This window comes from Elaeis guineensis, chromosome 3, assembly GCF_000442705.2.
Source record: "Elaeis guineensis isolate ETL-2024a chromosome 3, EG11, whole genome shotgun sequence".
Taxonomy (NCBI): Eukaryota; Viridiplantae; Streptophyta; class Magnoliopsida; order Arecales; family Arecaceae; genus Elaeis; species Elaeis guineensis.
Genome location: NC_025995.2, coordinates 106,462,836 through 106,480,943, shown reverse-complemented (window position 1 = coordinate 106,480,943; position 18,108 = coordinate 106,462,836). Strand labels below are relative to the sequence as shown.

Here is an 18,108-nt window from a genome sequence, read left to right as displayed (position 1 = left end):
GACATGTACAGGGACCAAGGAAATCAACAAATCTGCCACTTAAAAGAAAGCTGAGATTAATATGTAGGATTATTTCCGAACCACTTTATTTTAATTTCTCCATTCTTCTTGTCTATACAATTGAAATGTTTCAAAAAGCTCACCTGTGCATTAATCTTAAGGAAAATTTCTTTAGAAAACATTCCAAGTGCTTTAATAGACGGACACAGTTTGTGGGCGGCCAAGGTAGCAGCACATAAGCAGGTTGATATATGATTAGTATTTTTTTTTTTTTTACTTTTTAATATAAATTAATATTGGATACAACAAAATGACTGCTGACTCACTACTTTATAGCTAAATAATAGCAATGTTTAATGACAATAATAGTTAACAATTGATAAATATTAATGTTAACTTTATAAATATTAATGTTAACTTTATTAATATTGATAAATAATGTCAACGTTTAATGACAATAACAGCTAACAATTGGTGTTTACAACTTTGCACGTAGTAGTTTGTCATGATAGCGCAAGTAATAAACATTATCAATATCAACATCCTGTCCAACTCAAATTTAGTAGCACAATGTTAAGTGGACTGCCTTTTTGGCCTTCATGGCTATGGCTGGAAATGATGACTGTGTATAGGTAATTTCGTTTGGTCAAGGGATGATATCAGCATATGCGGCCACATATGTGGCCATATGCACTGCATTTTAGAACCATGAATATGCTCTAGAGTAGCAGCATATGAGAACTAGAAGCAGAAGAACCAGCGCTGCCATATTTTTTTTAATTGAAGAGGAAGGGCTCTCATCTCCTGGATTAAACATAGAACTTTTCACCTAATTTTGTGAATGTCAACATAAATTTTTGTTTTTTAGGAGTTGGGGACAAACATTCACATGGTCACACGTGTGGGAAGGGCTAAAACAGCTGGTCCAGTTCCTTACTGAGTTAGATGCTAGACAGTAGGTTCACGTCATTTGATTGTCCGACCCTTAGAATTGTAGGCATCACCACATTTTGGTGGTAAATCTACTTCCAATCCTCCTGGCGTTCCAGACTTAAAATCTTTTTGGTTTTATGATCTAGTGGGCATTACATTATACTCGGTGGAAAATGCTATGAGTTTTGAGCGATTGAGTCTTGCTTCATCTTACCCCTAACTCTTTTCCTACACTCATTTTCCACTATCGATCTGGACGGCAGAAATCCAACCGTGGATATGTACAGACTAACACCGTATATACGCGTCATCCTATAAATATGGGCTCGCCCTGGTTGCGGATCCCTCTCGCATGCCATCGAAGGGGGAGCTGAGGCAAGGAATCTTCTTTTATGCAGACACGTTCTCGCTGCCTCCGCCCCTCCTGTCTTCCGCTGCTTTTTTCGTCCGTCTGGTAAGATCTTAGGACTTTTATTGCTTTTCCCCATAATATTCTCTTTCTTTTGATCGAGGGCCATGTAGATCTCAAATCCCTCTTTCTCTTTCCATTCTTTTTCCATTTTTTAGGGTTTTTTTCACTTGGGATGTCATTGATTTTTGATTTCGTTTGTTTTCTTGCGGTGAAGTCTGGATCCTGGAATTTAGGGCATTTTGTGCTGGATTTTGCCCTTGTTTAGGGTTTTGTTGGCGGAATTTAGGGTTTTCAGAAAACAGAGGACCAATAACAGATTTTTTTTTTTTAATAGGAAGGAATGCACTCCCAAATTCTGGTTGAAGGTAAATGACTCAATGGACTACAAGAAGAGGCAATGGGGAGAGAATCAGGGGTCTGAGTGTAGTAGGAACAGCTTTAACCTTGTGCCAAATTTTTCCATGTTCCATCAGTGAGCTTCCGTTGCATAACATGGACCAAAGGTTGAAGAGATGCAGCTCTTCAAATGCCACGGAGGCCATGGGTGCATGCTTGTTGAGGAAAATTCTACCATTCCTGTCTTTCCAATAGCTCCATGTAACAGCTCCAATGAGCATTAACACCACCAACCTATCTGGGAAGTTGCGTCTTATCCAATTCAAGGAAAGCCTTGTATAGGATCCATGACATTGAAGCACCCCAAGCTTGATGGCATATGGGGGTCCTAATCAGTCCTAACACGCCATTTCACCTTGCATTGTTGATATGAGTGTCCAAAAAATTGAGGATCTTCAACCTCTTATTTTATTCTAGACTAACGCATGACAAAACAAAGCAAGAATTAATGCTTTTTCTATACTTCAAGAATATCGGCAAAATTGCTTATTGATCATCATAGGAAAAAGATAAGGCTAGCACAATTTTGCTAGTCTGCTGGTTATAATGTTAAACTATTTTGAGAGATAATACAATGAAAAAGAATGAAAAAGATATCGAGAGGAAACGAGAGATGGAGAAAATGAAAGGAGATGGGACTAGGATGAGAAGAAAAGCGAATATATTCAAACTTAAGAATATGCACTATAAAATTGTTTGGTAACCTCCTTGTTAGGTGAGATAAAAACTGTAATTGATATTTTTGAATTGAGCAAAGGGGTATTACCTCAAACTATTGAATTGAATTATCCTATCTAGTAGATATTCTAGAAACAGAATGAGTAACTATAATGAGCGTGACTAAATCCCTTCCCTCACAAAAACCCTTGCAAACAAATAATAATAAAATAAATGAGAAAGGTAAGTGGAATCTGATAACTGACAATAACTAGAGTAAGAGGGGTCACCATTGGATTGATTAGGCTCAACTTGAGCATCCTCTATTTTTTATTAAGGCCCTCTTGAATTGGATCACAGGAGTCTGTAAAACTTCAGCAATTTTTTTAAAGATTTTTATCAGTGATGGAAGGAAATAAAAAAATGGATGGGATGAAGTAAGAGAAGGGATTGTACTCGGGATGAGAGATCGGGAGAATTGGATGATTCAATCTTTAGAGGAGAGCAATAGGAGGAGATCGAGACCGAGCCGAGTTGGGAGAATGAAAGGGAGGAGAAAGATGAGACTATTTAAGATACTTTTTATTGGTCCGTCATTCCAGAAGGTTCCTACGATTTATCCCATCTTTTTCTTGATTCTAATACTTGACTCCCTTGGTCAACGTTACGGATTCCTTCGTCTTGGTTTTCAAAAACAAGGTTTAAATAATTAAATTATGATCGAGAAGAGAGAAAATGATATTGATGAGATTGCCAATTTACATTATTAGTAGAAAATATTTATGGTTGAATTATCATCTGACCTTGACCTACCCTTCTTTGGTACATTACTAAATGCCTACGTCGGATCCGATATCGGCAACTTGAAAGAAAGCCAAAAGATATCCTCGGACAATGAGAATAGAAGATTGGACAATTGGACTATCCGGACAAAATGATTCTTTGATGTTGGCTATAACTCGAGCTCACATGCATGCCGACCTTGAGGTTGTCGGGACCATACCGATGACAAGAGACAAAGTCTAGACCATTAGGTCGTTATAGAAATAAGGGTCATTCCTAAAAAGTCTTTCAAAATTTTAGATGATTTTTTTTAATTATAGGCACGTGAGCTAATATCACATAATTAATGCTCGTAATCCACTACCTCCGATCCTCACGATCGTGGGCATTGATTCTCCACTTCTGTTATCGAATTTGGAGGTAATATATGACTACTCTCTATACAAAGGGGGATACAGAAGACTCTCATGTAAGTTTTTCTTCAAGAGAATAGGCTCTCTCTCTCATTTTTCTTTTTTTTCACTGTTTTTAAGCTGCTGCTGACTTAAGCATTGGAAGAGATCCTATCCTTGGACAAATACTGAACTCCAGGTCGATAGGAGACTGACTCTATCTGTCCATCTTGACCCAGAGACTTGCAGCAACATATTAGCATTAGAGGAAGGGCCTTGTCCAATTTGAAGATGAAGGAGAAAGTAAGAATGTGCGCACAAAAACTCCGCCACCTCACATCGCTAAACATCTTGGTGAAGCCAAGGAGGCATTGCTCGATCGTCCCTTGTAGTAGGATCCACAACCTCTGGTAACGGTGGACCCACAAAAATTTGGCATCCTGGTCCAATAGATCCTGGGATTAACCTATGTCGTTTAACAACTTCAATAGGCGATGGAGCGGTAGTAGCTCTTGGAGCTCATTCATGAAGCGGCTCGGCATTTCCGGTGATGCCTTCCCTGAATCCGAAACTTGACCATCCGATTCCGTACGGACGGCCGTGACGATTTTATTCGGTGCCCGTATTATACGAGAATTCCGTCCGAGTTCGGGTATCGTCACCGCCACTTAGCGATACGTTCTGCGATCGAATCCCGATTTGCGGCTAAAAATGGGAAGTAGAGCGGGTGAAACGTGGAAAGGAGGCTCCGACCTCGTGGGTTTCTATTGGGGAGATTTGGATCACCATTTATAGGCGTCGCAAAGGTCTTTGCAAAGGTCTTTATTGGCGACTGCCTCGAAACTAACCAGTTTGCCAAGAAGAAAAGTTTGAATCTTCCATCCTCAAAAAAAAGTTTGAATCGTCCTCTTGTTGATGGTGGGGTAAGCTTCCACAAGCTACTTGATCCAATTGATGTGCTGTTTGTGTGTTTTTTCTTCGAAATTTCTTGCTTTCTTTGGTGTATATGTATATCTCTGAACAGGATTCCGATACGAAATCCCTGCCTCAGTTCTTAGTATTTTGTGATTTTGCTGCTAAATTTTCGTTGCTCGTTTATCTAAATCAGCTGTTACTACACGAAAGATCTATTTTTTTCCCGGTTTCTCTCATCTTTATTTTAATATCTTCAGTGAAATCTCCAGAACCTGTTGCATAGATCTTGTCATCACCTTCGGGGTCGTGTTTTTTGGAAGTTTTATTGTGGTTGGGATCAAAAGTTCTTCGTTTGCAATTAGAACCTTTTGTGAATCCGAGGAAAAACCCCAGCTTTTGATGCTCAAGTGAAAAGCTGAGATTTTTTTTTTTTTTTTTGATTTAGCTTCAAATCTTTACAACAAGTTTTAAACCCATCTCCAATATCACCTAAAATCCGAGAAAGGGAGAATGATTTTCGCTGCCATGGATCAAATGAAAAACCGACACGAGAACTTATTGTCGGCCGTGGTGCCCCTGATGAAGCTTTTGTGCCTCACGGTCATTGGCCTCATACTTGCCCACCCAAAAACCCAAATTGTGCCAAGAGCCACCTTCAAGCTCCTCAGCAAGCTTGTCTTTGCTCTCTTCCTTCCCTGCCTCATCTTCGTCCACCTCGGTGAGTCGGTCACTCTTAATGATGTACTGCGCTGGTGGTTTGTGCTGTCAACGTGCTTATCAGCACAGCCATAGGCTGCGCTCTTGGTTATATTGTTGCAATCATATGCCGGCCGCCGCCCCAATTCTTCCGGTTTACTGTGATCATGACTGGATTCGGCAACACTGGGAATCTTCCAATTGCCATTGTTGGATCGGTTTGCCATAGCTCAGACCACCCGTTTGGACCAGACTGCCATAGGACGGGCATCGCCTATGTCTCTTTTGCCCAATGGGTTGCAGTGATTCTTGTTTACACCTTCGTCTATCACATGATAGAGCCACCTATGCGACATTATGAGATAGTCTCAGCAGAGAACGAAAGAATGAAAATCAAAAGTAAGGTACATATTTTTTGCCAATATTCTTGAAGTATAGAAAAAGCATTAATTCTTGCTTTGTTTTGTTATGCGTTAGTCTAGAATAAAATAAGAGGTTGAAGATCCTCAATTTTTTGGACACTCATATCAACAATGCAAGGTGAAATGGCGTGTTAGGACTGATTAGGACCCCCATATGCCATCAAGCTTGGGGTGCTTCAATCTCATGGATCCTATACAAGGCTTTCCTTGAATTGGATAAGACACAACTTCCCAGATAGGTTGGTGGTGTTAATGCTCATTGGAGCTGTTACATGGAGCTATTGGAAAGACAGGAATGGTAGAATTTTCCTCAACAAGCATGCACCCATGGCCTCCGTGGCATTTGAAGAGCTGCATCTCTTCAACCTTTGGTCCATGTTATGCAACGGAAGCTCACTGATGGAACATGGAAAAATTTGGCACAAGGTTAAAGCTGTTCCTACTACACTCAGACCCCTGATTCTCTCCCCATTGCCTCTTCTTGTAGTCCATTGAGTCATTTACCCTCAACCAGAATTTGGGAGTGCATTCCTTCTTATTAAAAAAAAAAAATCTGTTATCGGTCCGTAACTGCCTCTGTTTTCTGAAAACCCTAAATTCCGCCAACAAAACCCTAAACAAGGGCAAAATCCAGCGCAAAATGCCCTAAATTCCAGGATCTAGACTTCACCGCAAGAAAACAAACGAAATCAAAAATCAATGACATCCCAAGCAAAAAAAACCCTAAAAAATGGAAAAAGAATGGAAAAAGAAAGAGGGATTTGAGATCTACATGGCCCTCGATCAAAAGAAAGAGAATATTACGGGGAAAAGCAATAAAAGCCCCAAGATCTTACCAGACGGACGAAAAAAGCAGCGGAAGACAGGAGGGGCGGAGGCAGCGAGAACGCGTTTGCAGAAAAGAAGATTCCTTGCCCCAGCTCCCCCTTCGATGGCGTGCGAGAGGGACCGCAACCAGGGCGAGCCCATATTTATAGGGTGATGCGTATATACGGTGTTAGTCTGTACATATCCACGGTTGGATTTCTGCCATCCAAATCTATGGTGGAAAATGAGTTAGGAAAGGAGTTAGGTGGGAGGGGTAAGATGAAGCAAGACTCAATCGCTCAAGACTCATAGCATTTTCCACCAAGTATAATGTAATGCCCACTAGATCATATAACCAAAAAGATTTTAAGTCTGGAACGCCAGGAGGATTGGAAGCTATCTTTCTAAAGAAAAACGAGTTGTGGTGATGACTTTTCACCTAATTTTGTGAATGTCAACATAAATTTTTGTTTTTTAGGAGTTGGGGACAAACATTCACATGGTCACACGTGTGGGAAGGGCTAAAACAGCTGGTCCAGTTCCTTACTGTGTTAGATGCTAGGCAGTAGGTTCATGTCATTTGATTGAAGGATGAGACTGAAGTCCTAATTCGGAGATGCTACTTTGGTAGATATGTTTGGGAGCGGAAGTCGAGTATCAGAATCATAGGAGAGATGGGACGAATGGTAGGAACCTTCTGGAATGGCAGATCAATAAAAAGGAAGTATCTTAAATACTTTTGTTTTTCTTCTCCCTTTCGTTCCCCCAACTCAGCTTGGTCTCGGTCTTCTCGTGTTGCTTTTGTCTAAAGATTGAATCATCCGGTTCTCTCGATCTCTCGCCCCAAATATGATGTTTTCTCCTACTTCATCCTATTCATTTTTTTCTTTCATTCCATCATTGATAAAAATCTAAGGACAAAAATTGTTGAAATTTTGCAGACTCCTATGATCCAATTCGAGAGGGCCTTACTCAGCAATGGAGGATGCTCGGGTTCAGCTTAATCAATCCAGTGGTGACCCTTTTTACTCTAGTTATTGTCGGCTATCAAATTTCATGAATCCTCTAGCATTTATTATTATTTTTACTATTATTTTTATTATTATTATTTGCTTGCGAGGGTTTTTGTTTTTTGGGGGGGGGGAGTTTGGTCTTGCTCATCATATTTACTCATTCTGTTTATGGAATGTCTGCTAGATATGGTAATTCAATTCAACAGTCCGAGGTCATACCCCTTTGCTCAATTCAAAAATATTAGTTTCAATTTTTATCTCACATGATGAGGAGGTTAATATCAAATAATTTTATAGTGTACATTTTTTGGTTTGAATATATTCATTTTTCTTCTCATTCTAGTCCCATCTCCTTTCATTTTCTTCTTTTCTCGTTTCTTCTCGATTCATTTTCATTCATTTCATTGTATCATTTCTCAAAATAGTTTAACATCATAACCAGTAGACTAGCAAAGTTGTGCTAACTTTATCTTTTCCGTATGATGATCAATTAGTAATTTTGTCAGTGTTCTTGAAGTCCAGAAAAAAGCATTGATTTTTGCTTTGTTTTGTTATGCGTTTCTACGGAATAAAATGAGAGGTTGAAGATCCTCAACTTTTTGGACCCTCATTTAAACAATGCAAAGGGTTGATTTTTGGGCCCTCATTTAATTCCTATTCAAGCTTCTGTTTAGTTTAAACTTATTCTTTTTTTTTATCTTCTAATATAATACACATTCAAGATCTCTCTGTCTAGACATCTATGGTACTTATTACATGCTTTTATTTTGTTCCAGATTCTCTTCATAAGTTTTACTTTAGGTGTTAATCTACCCTTATGTCTTTGAATTGCTGAATATTTTCTGTTCTGTTATTTGGTGACATTTTTGATTGGTAGGTAATCATATGGTTTCTTTTGGACCTTTTCAAATTTATTAGTCACTCTGGATGCCTAGATTTTCATTCTTTATGCATTGTGTAGGTCTGAATGATGATGATGATGATGATGTCATCACTGAGAGTGCTGCAGTTGTGCGCGATGAACCTCCCCAAGATGACAAAGGTCCCCCGAAGATTGACTGTGAGATGGAGGTCCTTCACGAGAAAGTCAAGAAGCAAGTAATTAAGGAGGGACATGGTCAACAGCCAGCAAAGTTTGCGACATGCTTTTGTAAGTGTTGTATGATTCTGTTATGTCTAGGCCATTGAATGAAGTTCACAAGCTATTTGGTGGCAGTGCAGTTTCTTTTGTTTGAAGTCATGCTATAATTTTGTTGCGAAAGGTTTATGTACATAGTATTTAGATGGCTGCTTCCTTCTAGTCTACTGATGCATCAATTTTCAGATTTTCATGTGATGAAGAGGCAATAACCAATACCTTAATCTTCAAGTTTTATTTGATCTATGGGGGTTTGGCTATTTATGCTAATATTGAGCGTATGTGATGCATGGAAGGGTTGTAATGCACAAATTAAATGTTAGTTTTCAATTTATAAATCTACTTTCCTGATGACCAACATGCATGTTTTTCAGTCGTAGTCATACTTTTCGAGAAACATGTAAGAGAGTATTTGTGAGTTAGAAGCATATTTACTAAAGATGTTCATATCTTCACATGCTCTTCAGTTGGTTAATAGCTGAAGCAAATTCTTCTGATCCATTGCAACAATGTTGTCCAAGTTGGGAAAAAATTATTCAGAATAGTCACCTCTTCCATTAAAATCAGTTGTAAACACGAGCTGTATCCCAATATGGGCAAGCTCCAGATCAAACAGGCGATTGAATCTTCTGATCATGCAGTTCCAATCTGTTTGACCAACCTTATCCGATCCTAAGAAATCTGCTATTAGACAATAGCCTCTTGTCTGGAAAACAAGCTCTATAATTCAGGCATTTGGTGCCGTTAAAAATATACACACACACACACATATATATTGGTTTTGTCTGTTTGTCCAAATACCAACTTTAAAACCAAGTCTAAAACCAACTCTAAGTTGGAGTCTTCACACTCTATTGGTTGGGAGGAGCTTTTTGCACCTAAGTGTGGTGAGACTTAATGTCTCAGGCAATTGTTCATCATCGAGTCAAGAGGAAACCTCAAATGTGTTTTGGCATTCACACATAAGGTTTTGAAAAGTAAAACCCTTTATTGGTTACTTCTGGCCCAGTAATGTTTCTTTCAACCATATTGTTCTTCTCCAGTTTTGTCTTCAAAGTAGCCAGCGAGCTGGCAATTAGGATAATTACAAACTTAAAATAGATAAGAAAAGAGAAAACCAAAACATGACAACAATTTATAAAAATAATTACAAACTTAAAATAGATAAGAAAGGAGAAAACCAAACCATGACAACAGTTTATAAAAATAGTAAAATTATAAAAAGGATTGTAAAGCAACTTAAGCAGCAAACAACAATAATTAATATAAGAAAATAAGCATCTTCATGTGGCAGAAGAGGAAATATAGAAACAAGTTTAGGTGCAAGAGGAAGAAGAGGGGAGGAAGTAAGCAGCAGCAGCCAAAAGGTGTGAAGGGTAAAAGGACAATTCAGACAATAAGAAAAGAAAAGAGATCCAGTACAGTTGGAACATAGGGGTAAGAGGACTGGCAACAATAGGGTGGAGGAAGAGTCACTCAGTAGGGTCATTAGAAGTAAGAATACGAATGACCAAGGAGATGGTGGAATTTTACTGGAAGAACATTGTTCTCCTATGTGGCCCATGATGGAGCCCCTAGATAGGGACATTGTTGCTGATGAACACCAATTTTGTGATATTTCAAACATGTTGTAACTTTTGAATCCAACTACTGTGAAGAGCTTATTCTTATTCAGCGGCAATTTATCTTTGTTATCATTGTCCAGAGTTATGTGTATTACCTTTCATCAACTGCATCTAGTTGTGGTTAATATGTGTTCATTGTATTGCTGCATGTAGCAAACCTTGTCCTTGGTTTGTGTATATGGCTATCTATGATTGGCACAACTTGCATTACTAAAAGTTCTTCATCTTGTGGAAGATTGTTAAAAAATTAGTGATGATTCACATTTATTGTGCAAGTTTTTTAAGTCTCTCTTTGTTGTGGCAGTGCACTATAGGGCATGGGTTGAGAACTCTTCGCACAAGTTTGAAGATACCTGGCAAGAACAGCGACCGGTTGAACTTATCCTGGGAAAAGGTATTTCATTTCATTGTATTTTTCAGTATATTTTTTGTTTTTATATTAACTCCTATCTAGCTGTAGGATGATTTTATTCTGCATGCTTTTGGATTTTCAACATTACTGTTTCTCTGTTCTCATTCTTCTCTTACCATCACAAGTGGAATGAAACTTGTATAGTTGGTTGTTGGCTTCCCGTGTTGCTTGACAACATTTATAGATCATTTCTCCCTGGTAATCCTGTCACACATGGATATTTTATCAATATTACAAAGATTCTAGAACTGTTCCGAAACAATAAAAAAGGGATTCTTCTGGCTCAATTTCAAGTGGTGTCAAGCCGTGTTTACCTGTTAGTTTGGAATGGGTTGGTATCCTTCATATCTGCTGTAAATTGTATCAGACTTGCCTGCTGCACCAGCCCAGCATCATTGAGCCCTCAATGACACACAGTCATACAGTGCCAATACATTGAAAAAACTCAACAGAACATACAATGCTTAATGAGTAGCTACTTTGAAAACATGCAAGCTAGAAAAATCTATTCTCTTATAGAGACCAATTATGTTGAGTTTCAAAATGATGAATAAACTTGCTTTCTACCTTTGAAAGGTGTGACTTATTCTCTTGAACACTTTTTGTTATATTAAAAATTTTGAGTATGTACTTAATTGGTATGTGTTGTTCTGCATTTTGGTGAATACACCATGATAGTAAGCAATGCTCACCAATTCTTGGTCCCCAAAATACATAACTTTGCTTGTGATGCCTAGCTGTACTATGCATTTTATGATACTAATGCAACAATACTGCCAACCACGGTTGTTAGTAAGTTATCCTGAAACTAACTACTACATAGAAATTGAGTATATGTTCTTTTAAGAGTTCATGAGTACTCTGGTCCCCATTCATGCCATCTAAGAGTAACAAATGTCTTATAAATTATGACATATCATAGCATCTTTAATATCCTATATTCACATTTAATTTCTTTAGCGTGCTTTAAATTACTATTGCATATATGAAGATGATGTAGGGAATTAAGTGAAAGAAATTTCACAAACTTCTCATGCATAGGAAGTGTAGAGAAAATTTCAGATCACATATTGAACGATAGAGAACTTGAACTGTATATTTTAACAAAAATGTAAAGAGGGATATTAGGATAAGTTGACAGATGATATCTAGAGACGTATTAGATGTTTTGTGAATAAGAACAAAAAGCAAGGCCTTAATAAATCAGATTGTTGTAGCAGATAGAAAATTATAAATTACGTTAAAGGTTTACAAGGCCTTAACTGACAAGAAGTTTCAATGGTTGACTCAAAAACAAAGATCACTTCAGTGCAAATCTTATAAATATCATACTTGTCTATTATCATTTCAGAAACAGGGACATGAGCTTAGCCTAGAAATTTGTTTCATATCCACATCAAATATTAATGAGGGTGGGAGCTTAATCCATTACATTATAGTAGTTTTATTTCAGATCTTGCCTTTCTTTTCTCTTCATATATTTTATAAAAAGAAACATATTGGAAGTGATCAACTAAGAGTAAAAGAAAATTTATATTTTATGTGTATGTGCATGTATGTGCATTTTGGTGTTACTCCCTTGGCAAAGACTATGGCTACATTCGTCTTCCTTGTTTCCTCAATAGCCACCTATGCCTCCATTCCGTCCCTTCCCTCTTTCATCATTCTTACCCCTTGCCCTGTTTCCCTGGTCGGTGGCTCCAAGTTTGAAATATTGGTATCAGGTAAAAAAGTAGGAATTCTGAGAGTTTAATGTAGGAAATTTTGAGCATTCAAACCATGTAATTTGAGCATTCAAATGCATTTGCCTTTATCCTTTTCTGAGTAATAAACTAAGAGAATATATTATAGTGAGGGGACAAATAAAGTTTTTTCATGGCCAACCCTCGTCTCGCCAGAACTATTTTAGTGCCAAACTGCAAGATAAGGCCTCTATTAATGCAAATATTATAAGAATATGTAGTGACACCAAGGTGTTTGTTGAAGAGGATATGGAACTTTGTTCAATAAGTGTCATCTATATCCATCCAGGAAAAATCATTTCCCAAAAGTGTATGCAATGGTATACACAAAGGCTATCTGATCCATGAACTTAAAATCTTGTCATCAAGAATCTAAATGGATGAAGGGGAAAACTCATATGGTCTAATTCAATTTATGACTGGCTGATGGCTTATGACTGTCAAAATGGAATTTTTTGATGGATTGTTAATTATGGCCATATAATGTCCAAGAGTTAAATAATTAGAAATTATTAATGCAACTATCAGGTTTTATCCCAACTATGTTTGGTTAGCCTTGTGGATCCTTTTTCACCAAGAATTCCTATTTAGGGCCAACATGTTCCTGATTGTATTCCAAACATAATTTTTCTTTCATTACTTTTAATCTTGACTAAATATTCCTAGAAAGCTAAAATCAATATGGAGAAAACTTTGATATGATTTTGGAGAATTGAAAAAAACTAGAAGTCACACCAGGAATTTTAGTTCTGTTCCAAACTAATACTGGAAGAACCTGAAATTGGCCAATATACCTGGGCCATGTCATAAACTGAATCATTTCCTTTCCTATATGAGTGATCGGTCTAGTGTGAACTCTGTATTCATTCTTGAATTGATTAGGGAGAAATAATTTGTAGCAAAGAAATATTACTGACTCTATTTATGCCACAACAGAAAAAACAGAAATGACAGGGCTGGGCATCGGTGTGGCAAACATGAAGAGTGGGGAGCGTGCGCTGTTGCATGTTGGTTGGGAACTAGGCTATGGAAAAGAAGGAAGTTTTTCATTCCCAAATGTCCCTCCTATGGCAGACCTTCTGTATGAAGTTGAGCTTATTGGTTTTGATGAAGCCAAAGAAGTATGTTGTCTCTTGTTTTTTTGCTACTGTGGCATCTTATATCAATAATCCTCCAGTACTTGGTGTGTTTTATATTGTCAAATATGTCTGCAGATTTTATTATAGGCGAATCTTGAAGTTTAGATGATTAAAAATTTAAGCTTGATATACTACCGTGAGTTTGTGACATACATCTGATTAACAGGGGAAAGCTCGAAGTGACATGACAGTAGAAGAAAGAATTCAAGCAGCTGATGGAAGGAAAATGGAAGGGAATTCTTACTTTAAGGAAGAAAAGCTTCCGGAGGCCATGCAACAGTATGAAATGGTTATCAACTTTATGACCCCTGGATTTCGTCATTTTTGTTCTTTTTTATAGTTACAAGTTTTGTAGGAAGTCATGATGAACTTTTCCTTTGTGTCAGGCAATAGCATATATGGGTGATGACTTCATGTTCCAGTTATTTGGAAAATACAGAGACATGGCTCTGGCTGTCAAAAACCCATGCCATCTTAACATGGCTGCATGCTTACTCAGGCTAAAGCGATATGAAGAAGCTGTTGGACAATGTAGCGTTGTAAGTTTATTGATTAAGTTGGTTTTTAATTTCTTGCATTAGTTTGTGCTTGTTTTCTTTTACTGATCATTGCTTGATAATGACAGAGACCTGGTAAATAGATGATTCCTGTATGCACATGTTATATTTGAAGACTGTTTTTCAAAAAATTGTTTTGAGTTTTTTGTTTAAAAGATGCTATCGTATGGTTCATCTTTCCTTTTCAAGATTTTCTATTAAAACCCACCTTGTTATTTCTTTTCTAAAACAAAAATTTCTTTTCAACTCCCTTGGAGAAGTGGCATAACGTAATTTTGTTTTCAAGCATTTTGTACCAGTTGTAGAGTGTCGACATCATGCCGAGGACTTGTTGCAAATAGTGCTCATTCAAAAGGGTATAACATGAACTAATAGGTTGACCGTATGTAAATGGGACTAAATAGTGCTTTGTGGGGTCATAATATTTAGCTATAAGTTGGGTACAGACATAAGCACTTGGTTTTGCAAAGCTAAGAATATTGAATTGGATGCATGACAAAAGTTGGGTGATTGAGTATTAAATGACCAAAGTTGGGGAAGCTTAAAAGTTACAATCCAAGTGTTCGAAGTGATGGGGAACTAATTGAGCTTGTGCGAGAAGGTCTCTGCGGGGTTGGGTAGAAGTTGTTGTCAAGATTAGAATGGAAAAAAGTCTTGTCTATGAAGTAAGCCTAGCTACTGTTATATTTAGAACTTGGTTTTCTCTATTGTTGTTTACCTATTGGAAAGGTAATATGCAGTTCTATAATGAAACATTAATTTTTGTATGTTTTCTTTTCACCTTGTGCCTATTTTACATTATTGTTTTGACTTTTGACAGCTGGTGCTGGTTGGTTCTATATTATATTTACCGTGTTGTAAGAATGAAAAGAATGATTTTCATTCTATTCTTGAAGTAGGGCATCCAAGGGTTATACCATTTTAGTTTTTGTTTACATAAATGCTGCCTTGATCTTGAAACTGTTAAATTTATAAATGGTGTGCACTGATTAGAGTTTTGTTGCTATTGTAGTCTGGAGTATCTTCTTTTGTTTGGATGCCTTCTAGCACCAAGAAATCCATGTCAGCTGGGTGCCTTGGTGAGATAAAATTTTGATGTGACTAAGTTTTCAGGTGCAATGGGCTTTTTTCAGGTATTATCAGAAGATGAAAACAATGTGAAAGCATTATTCAGACGAGGAAAAGCTAGAGCAGAACTTGGTCAAACGGATGCTGCCAGGGAGGACTTTCAGAAGGCCAGAAAATTTGCCCCAGAAGACAAGGCTATTGTGAAAGAGCTGAGGCTGCTCGCTGAACACGACAAAGCTGTCTTTGAGAAGCAGAAAGAGATTTATAAGGGGATTTTTGGACCCAGGCCGGAGCCCAAACCCAAAAGGTTGAGTTGGGTGGTTGTTTTCTGGCAATGGCTTGTGTCCTTGATTTGCAGCCTATTCAAGCGCCGGCGGCCTAAAGCTGACTAAGCATTGTGCGGTAAGCACTCAGCACCAAATGAGACCATTAAAAAGCATTTTAATTTCTTTTGAATCCCATGAAGGAGCCTGCGTTGCTTGTTCCTTTATATTTTGTTAGCGTTGATGCTTGTCTTTTGTTTTGAATAGAAAAAGCTCTCTCTCTCTGTGTGTGTGTGTCAAACCCCCCACCTCCCCACCACAAACCACCCGCCGCCCCCAAATTACTGCTGAATAAATTGCTTTAATGGTGGTGGGCACTCTATGATCTTCTAGAAACAATTCCGATGCTATGCCAGTCACATCTACAGTTAGCGTGTGATGCAATCAATCCGAATACAGAAATTTAGTGCCTACATGAACCGCATGCTTCTTAAAGTTCCCACATTTTGTCTGCTTTTCAAGAATAACAAGCTGTAAGGCAACTATGTTTGTTTTAAAGGCACCCTGCATAATGCAAAGTTTTGCGTGTCTGATTCGCATTATATGAAATTTTCATGGGATACATGCTAAAGTAGTATGTGATAGTGGCAGGTGACAGCTCTTTATAACTGGCAAATGTGGTGTCATCTTCCGGTTAATCTCAACCAGGGGGAGGCATGAATGTCTGGTGTAAATTATCTTCAAATCCTGAAGAGATTAATGACTTTGTTAACGTTTGTAGAACAGATGGAAAAGAGTCTGGAAACAGGCGTTTGTTATGATGTTGAATTTCTATCGAGAACAGGGCCTCTGCTCTTTGTTTTGCAAAGTCTGCGCATATGCGAACAATTTGCATCAGTCAGTCAGTGTAGAATCTGCAACGGTATTTGCATTCCTTTCATTAACTTTTACATGCATCTGTGGAAGATTGTGTGTTATAAATCACTGCAGCATGAATCTATCTTTTACTCAAGGATCCGTTCGACAACAGTATTTCTATTTAAGGCAGAATAGCAAATCCTGTTTCCTGAAACAGGATGGTCAAAATGCGCTTTAAGCATAATAGTATCCATGCAAAAGTCTGGAAATTATACTTACCCTATATGTACCATATAGTCATGTATGTCATCAATCGCAACCATTCATTTCTCTCGGTTTTATTCCTTAAGCGTTCATCTGGGTACAATCCCATGGAAGTGGACTGTGATGGTGCATGTTATATAGGATATAATTTCTTCAAATCTACCGGCTATGATGTTCAAGGAACACATCTTTAGCAAGTCTGTTATATTTATGCAAGGTTTTTAAAGAGTGATGTCCTATCTATTGCTATGAATGACGGATCCCAAGAAGAATCAATCTATGCTGAACTTCTTGAACTATGTAAACAGAAAATATCAAAATATTTCTAAAAGAGTCCAGACATTCGGCAATTTTAGTACGGTAGACCATCTTATTGAAATGATGACCTGTCAAAGTATCATGGGTTTCATTTGTAGCGACTGAAAATTGATTTTTTTTTTTCCGGTACATGGTCGCTGAGAAATTGATTAATTGAACCGTTGGAAGCGGTATTGAAACAAAGCGGGTTAGCGAGATGGACGGAACATCACGCACCCGCATAGAATCTTTATGCGCACACGTGGAAGTTATAATTAGTCGTTTCAGGGAGCTCCGGGCGGTTGGGTGATGCAATGACATTCTCGTGGCTTCTAGCACCGTCAGGGCCAATACATTTACGTGGCACCCCTGCGCGAGCTCCGGGAGGGCGACTCGACCGCCCAAAGATCCGACATCGCCGAATGGCATTCCCTACCTCTCTCCCTCGTCCCCCTCCCTCTCTCTCTCTCTTCGTTGTACTGCATTTCGGAAGTGAATTTTCCAACATGTGAAGGAATTGAATTGTTTAAAAAGCGGGTTACATTCGAAATATGTTATTAGAAGCAAAAAAACATTTGCAAAACATGTCTTGAACTATGGTTCATAGTTCTCTTTGATGGCTTGGGGATTTTTGATGAAATAAACGATTTGTCCCCCTTTGCACCACACTAGATTGCAACTTATTTTCTTCAATCAGATCACGCATTTCATGTGGTCCATCTTCCAAAGTCCTTTTTTGCTTGCAACTTAAAAACCTTAACAGCAAGCTGAAGCGAGGGTTGAGGTGCTGGTCCATGCTGGCCATGTCTGTCCGTGTCGGCTGTGCCATGGTTTATATGCCAGCACGTGCTGTGCATCTCGGTGGTCTTGTTAACTTGTTTTGCGTACTAGGGTCTGTTGTGGTCAGGAAATTCTCTCTGTTACCAGATAATACCAACGCTCCTCTCAGTCTGCAGTGACAAAAATGAAATTCTAGCTGTTGAGTTATTTACTCCTATTCGAGTGTCCAAATCTTTTTTTATCAAGACAGAGATTTTGTATTATATATTTTCTAACTAAATAAGGGTTATAGTATTTCCTATTTAGTTGAAGATCTTATATCTCTATAAATATGAGGATAAGGCTATGGATTTTTGTGGTGCATGGTACATGGTATGCATGAAAGATTGTGAGAAATGATTTGAGAGTTTCTCTCTTTGTATTCTAATCCTGAAATAGTGCATCTCCATTCTATCGCTTGTAAACGTAGGCTTCGGCCAAACCATGCAAATTTTTATATTTTCTCTGTATTTTTATTTTTGTGTGCCTATTTATTTGGT

At 38.0% G+C, this 18,108-nt stretch overlaps 2 protein-coding genes and 1 long non-coding RNA gene across 4 annotated transcripts; all 3 read left to right on the top strand.

Moving 5' to 3' along the window:
• Positions 1-716: 716 nt before the first annotated feature.
• Positions 717-2,133, top strand: LOC140856568 (uncharacterized). The gene is made up of 2 exons (XR_012139916.1): positions 717-1,387; positions 1,680-2,133. It is a non-coding gene; the product is annotated as an uncharacterized lncRNA (long non-coding RNA).
• Positions 2,134-3,798: 1,665 nt separating this feature from the next.
• Positions 3,799-16,314, top strand: LOC105041156 (peptidyl-prolyl cis-trans isomerase FKBP42). Of its 2 annotated transcripts, XM_010918001.4 has the most exons (9): positions 3,800-4,496; positions 7,355-7,428; positions 8,388-8,576; positions 10,494-10,583; positions 13,280-13,464; positions 13,649-13,771; positions 13,869-14,021; positions 15,173-15,509; positions 16,022-16,314. In XM_010918001.4, the coding sequence occupies exons 2-8, from the start codon at positions 7,392-7,394 to the stop codon at positions 15,497-15,499; spliced, it is 1,104 nt and encodes a 367-aa protein (XP_010916303.1). In that variant the 5' UTR covers positions 3,800-4,496; positions 7,355-7,391; the 3' UTR covers positions 15,500-15,509; positions 16,022-16,314. The 2 variants fall into 2 exon arrangements, with proteins under 2 accessions (XP_010916306.1, XP_010916303.1); XM_010918004.4 differs by lacking the exon at positions 7,355-7,428 and having other exon boundaries at positions 3,799-4,496.
• LOC140856307 (protein PIN-LIKES 2-like) lies at positions 5,014-6,975 on the top strand. Its single transcript, XM_073253417.1, has 3 exons — positions 5,014-5,206; positions 5,275-5,588; positions 6,892-6,975. Exons 1-3 carry the CDS (start codon positions 5,014-5,016, stop codon positions 6,973-6,975), a joined length of 591 nt encoding a protein of 196 aa, XP_073109518.1.
• Positions 16,315-18,108: the final 1,794 nt, after the last annotated feature.

Bases quoted from the DNA above. Each gene is read 5' to 3' on its own strand.
- LOC140856307 (XM_073253417.1), top strand. From the start codon at position 5,014: ATGGATCAAATGAAAAACCGACACGAGAACTTATTGTCGGCCGTGGTG. The intron at 5,207-5,274 runs GTGAGTCGGTCA...TTATCAGCACAG, and splicing joins CCTCATCTTCGTCCACCTCG to CCATAGGCTGCGCTCTTGGT. The intron at 5,589-6,891 runs GTACATATTTTT...TTTGTTTTTTAG, and splicing joins GAATGAAAATCAAAAGTAAG to GAGTTGGGGACAAACATTCA.
- LOC105041156 (XM_010918001.4), top strand. From the start codon at position 7,392: ATGGAGGATGCTCGGGTTCAGCTTAATCAATCCAGTG. The intron at 7,429-8,387 runs GTGACCCTTTTT...TGCATTGTGTAG, and splicing joins TCAGCTTAATCAATCCAGTG to GTCTGAATGATGATGATGAT. The intron at 10,584-13,279 runs GTATTTCATTTC...ATGCCACAACAG, and splicing joins TGAACTTATCCTGGGAAAAG to AAAAAACAGAAATGACAGGG.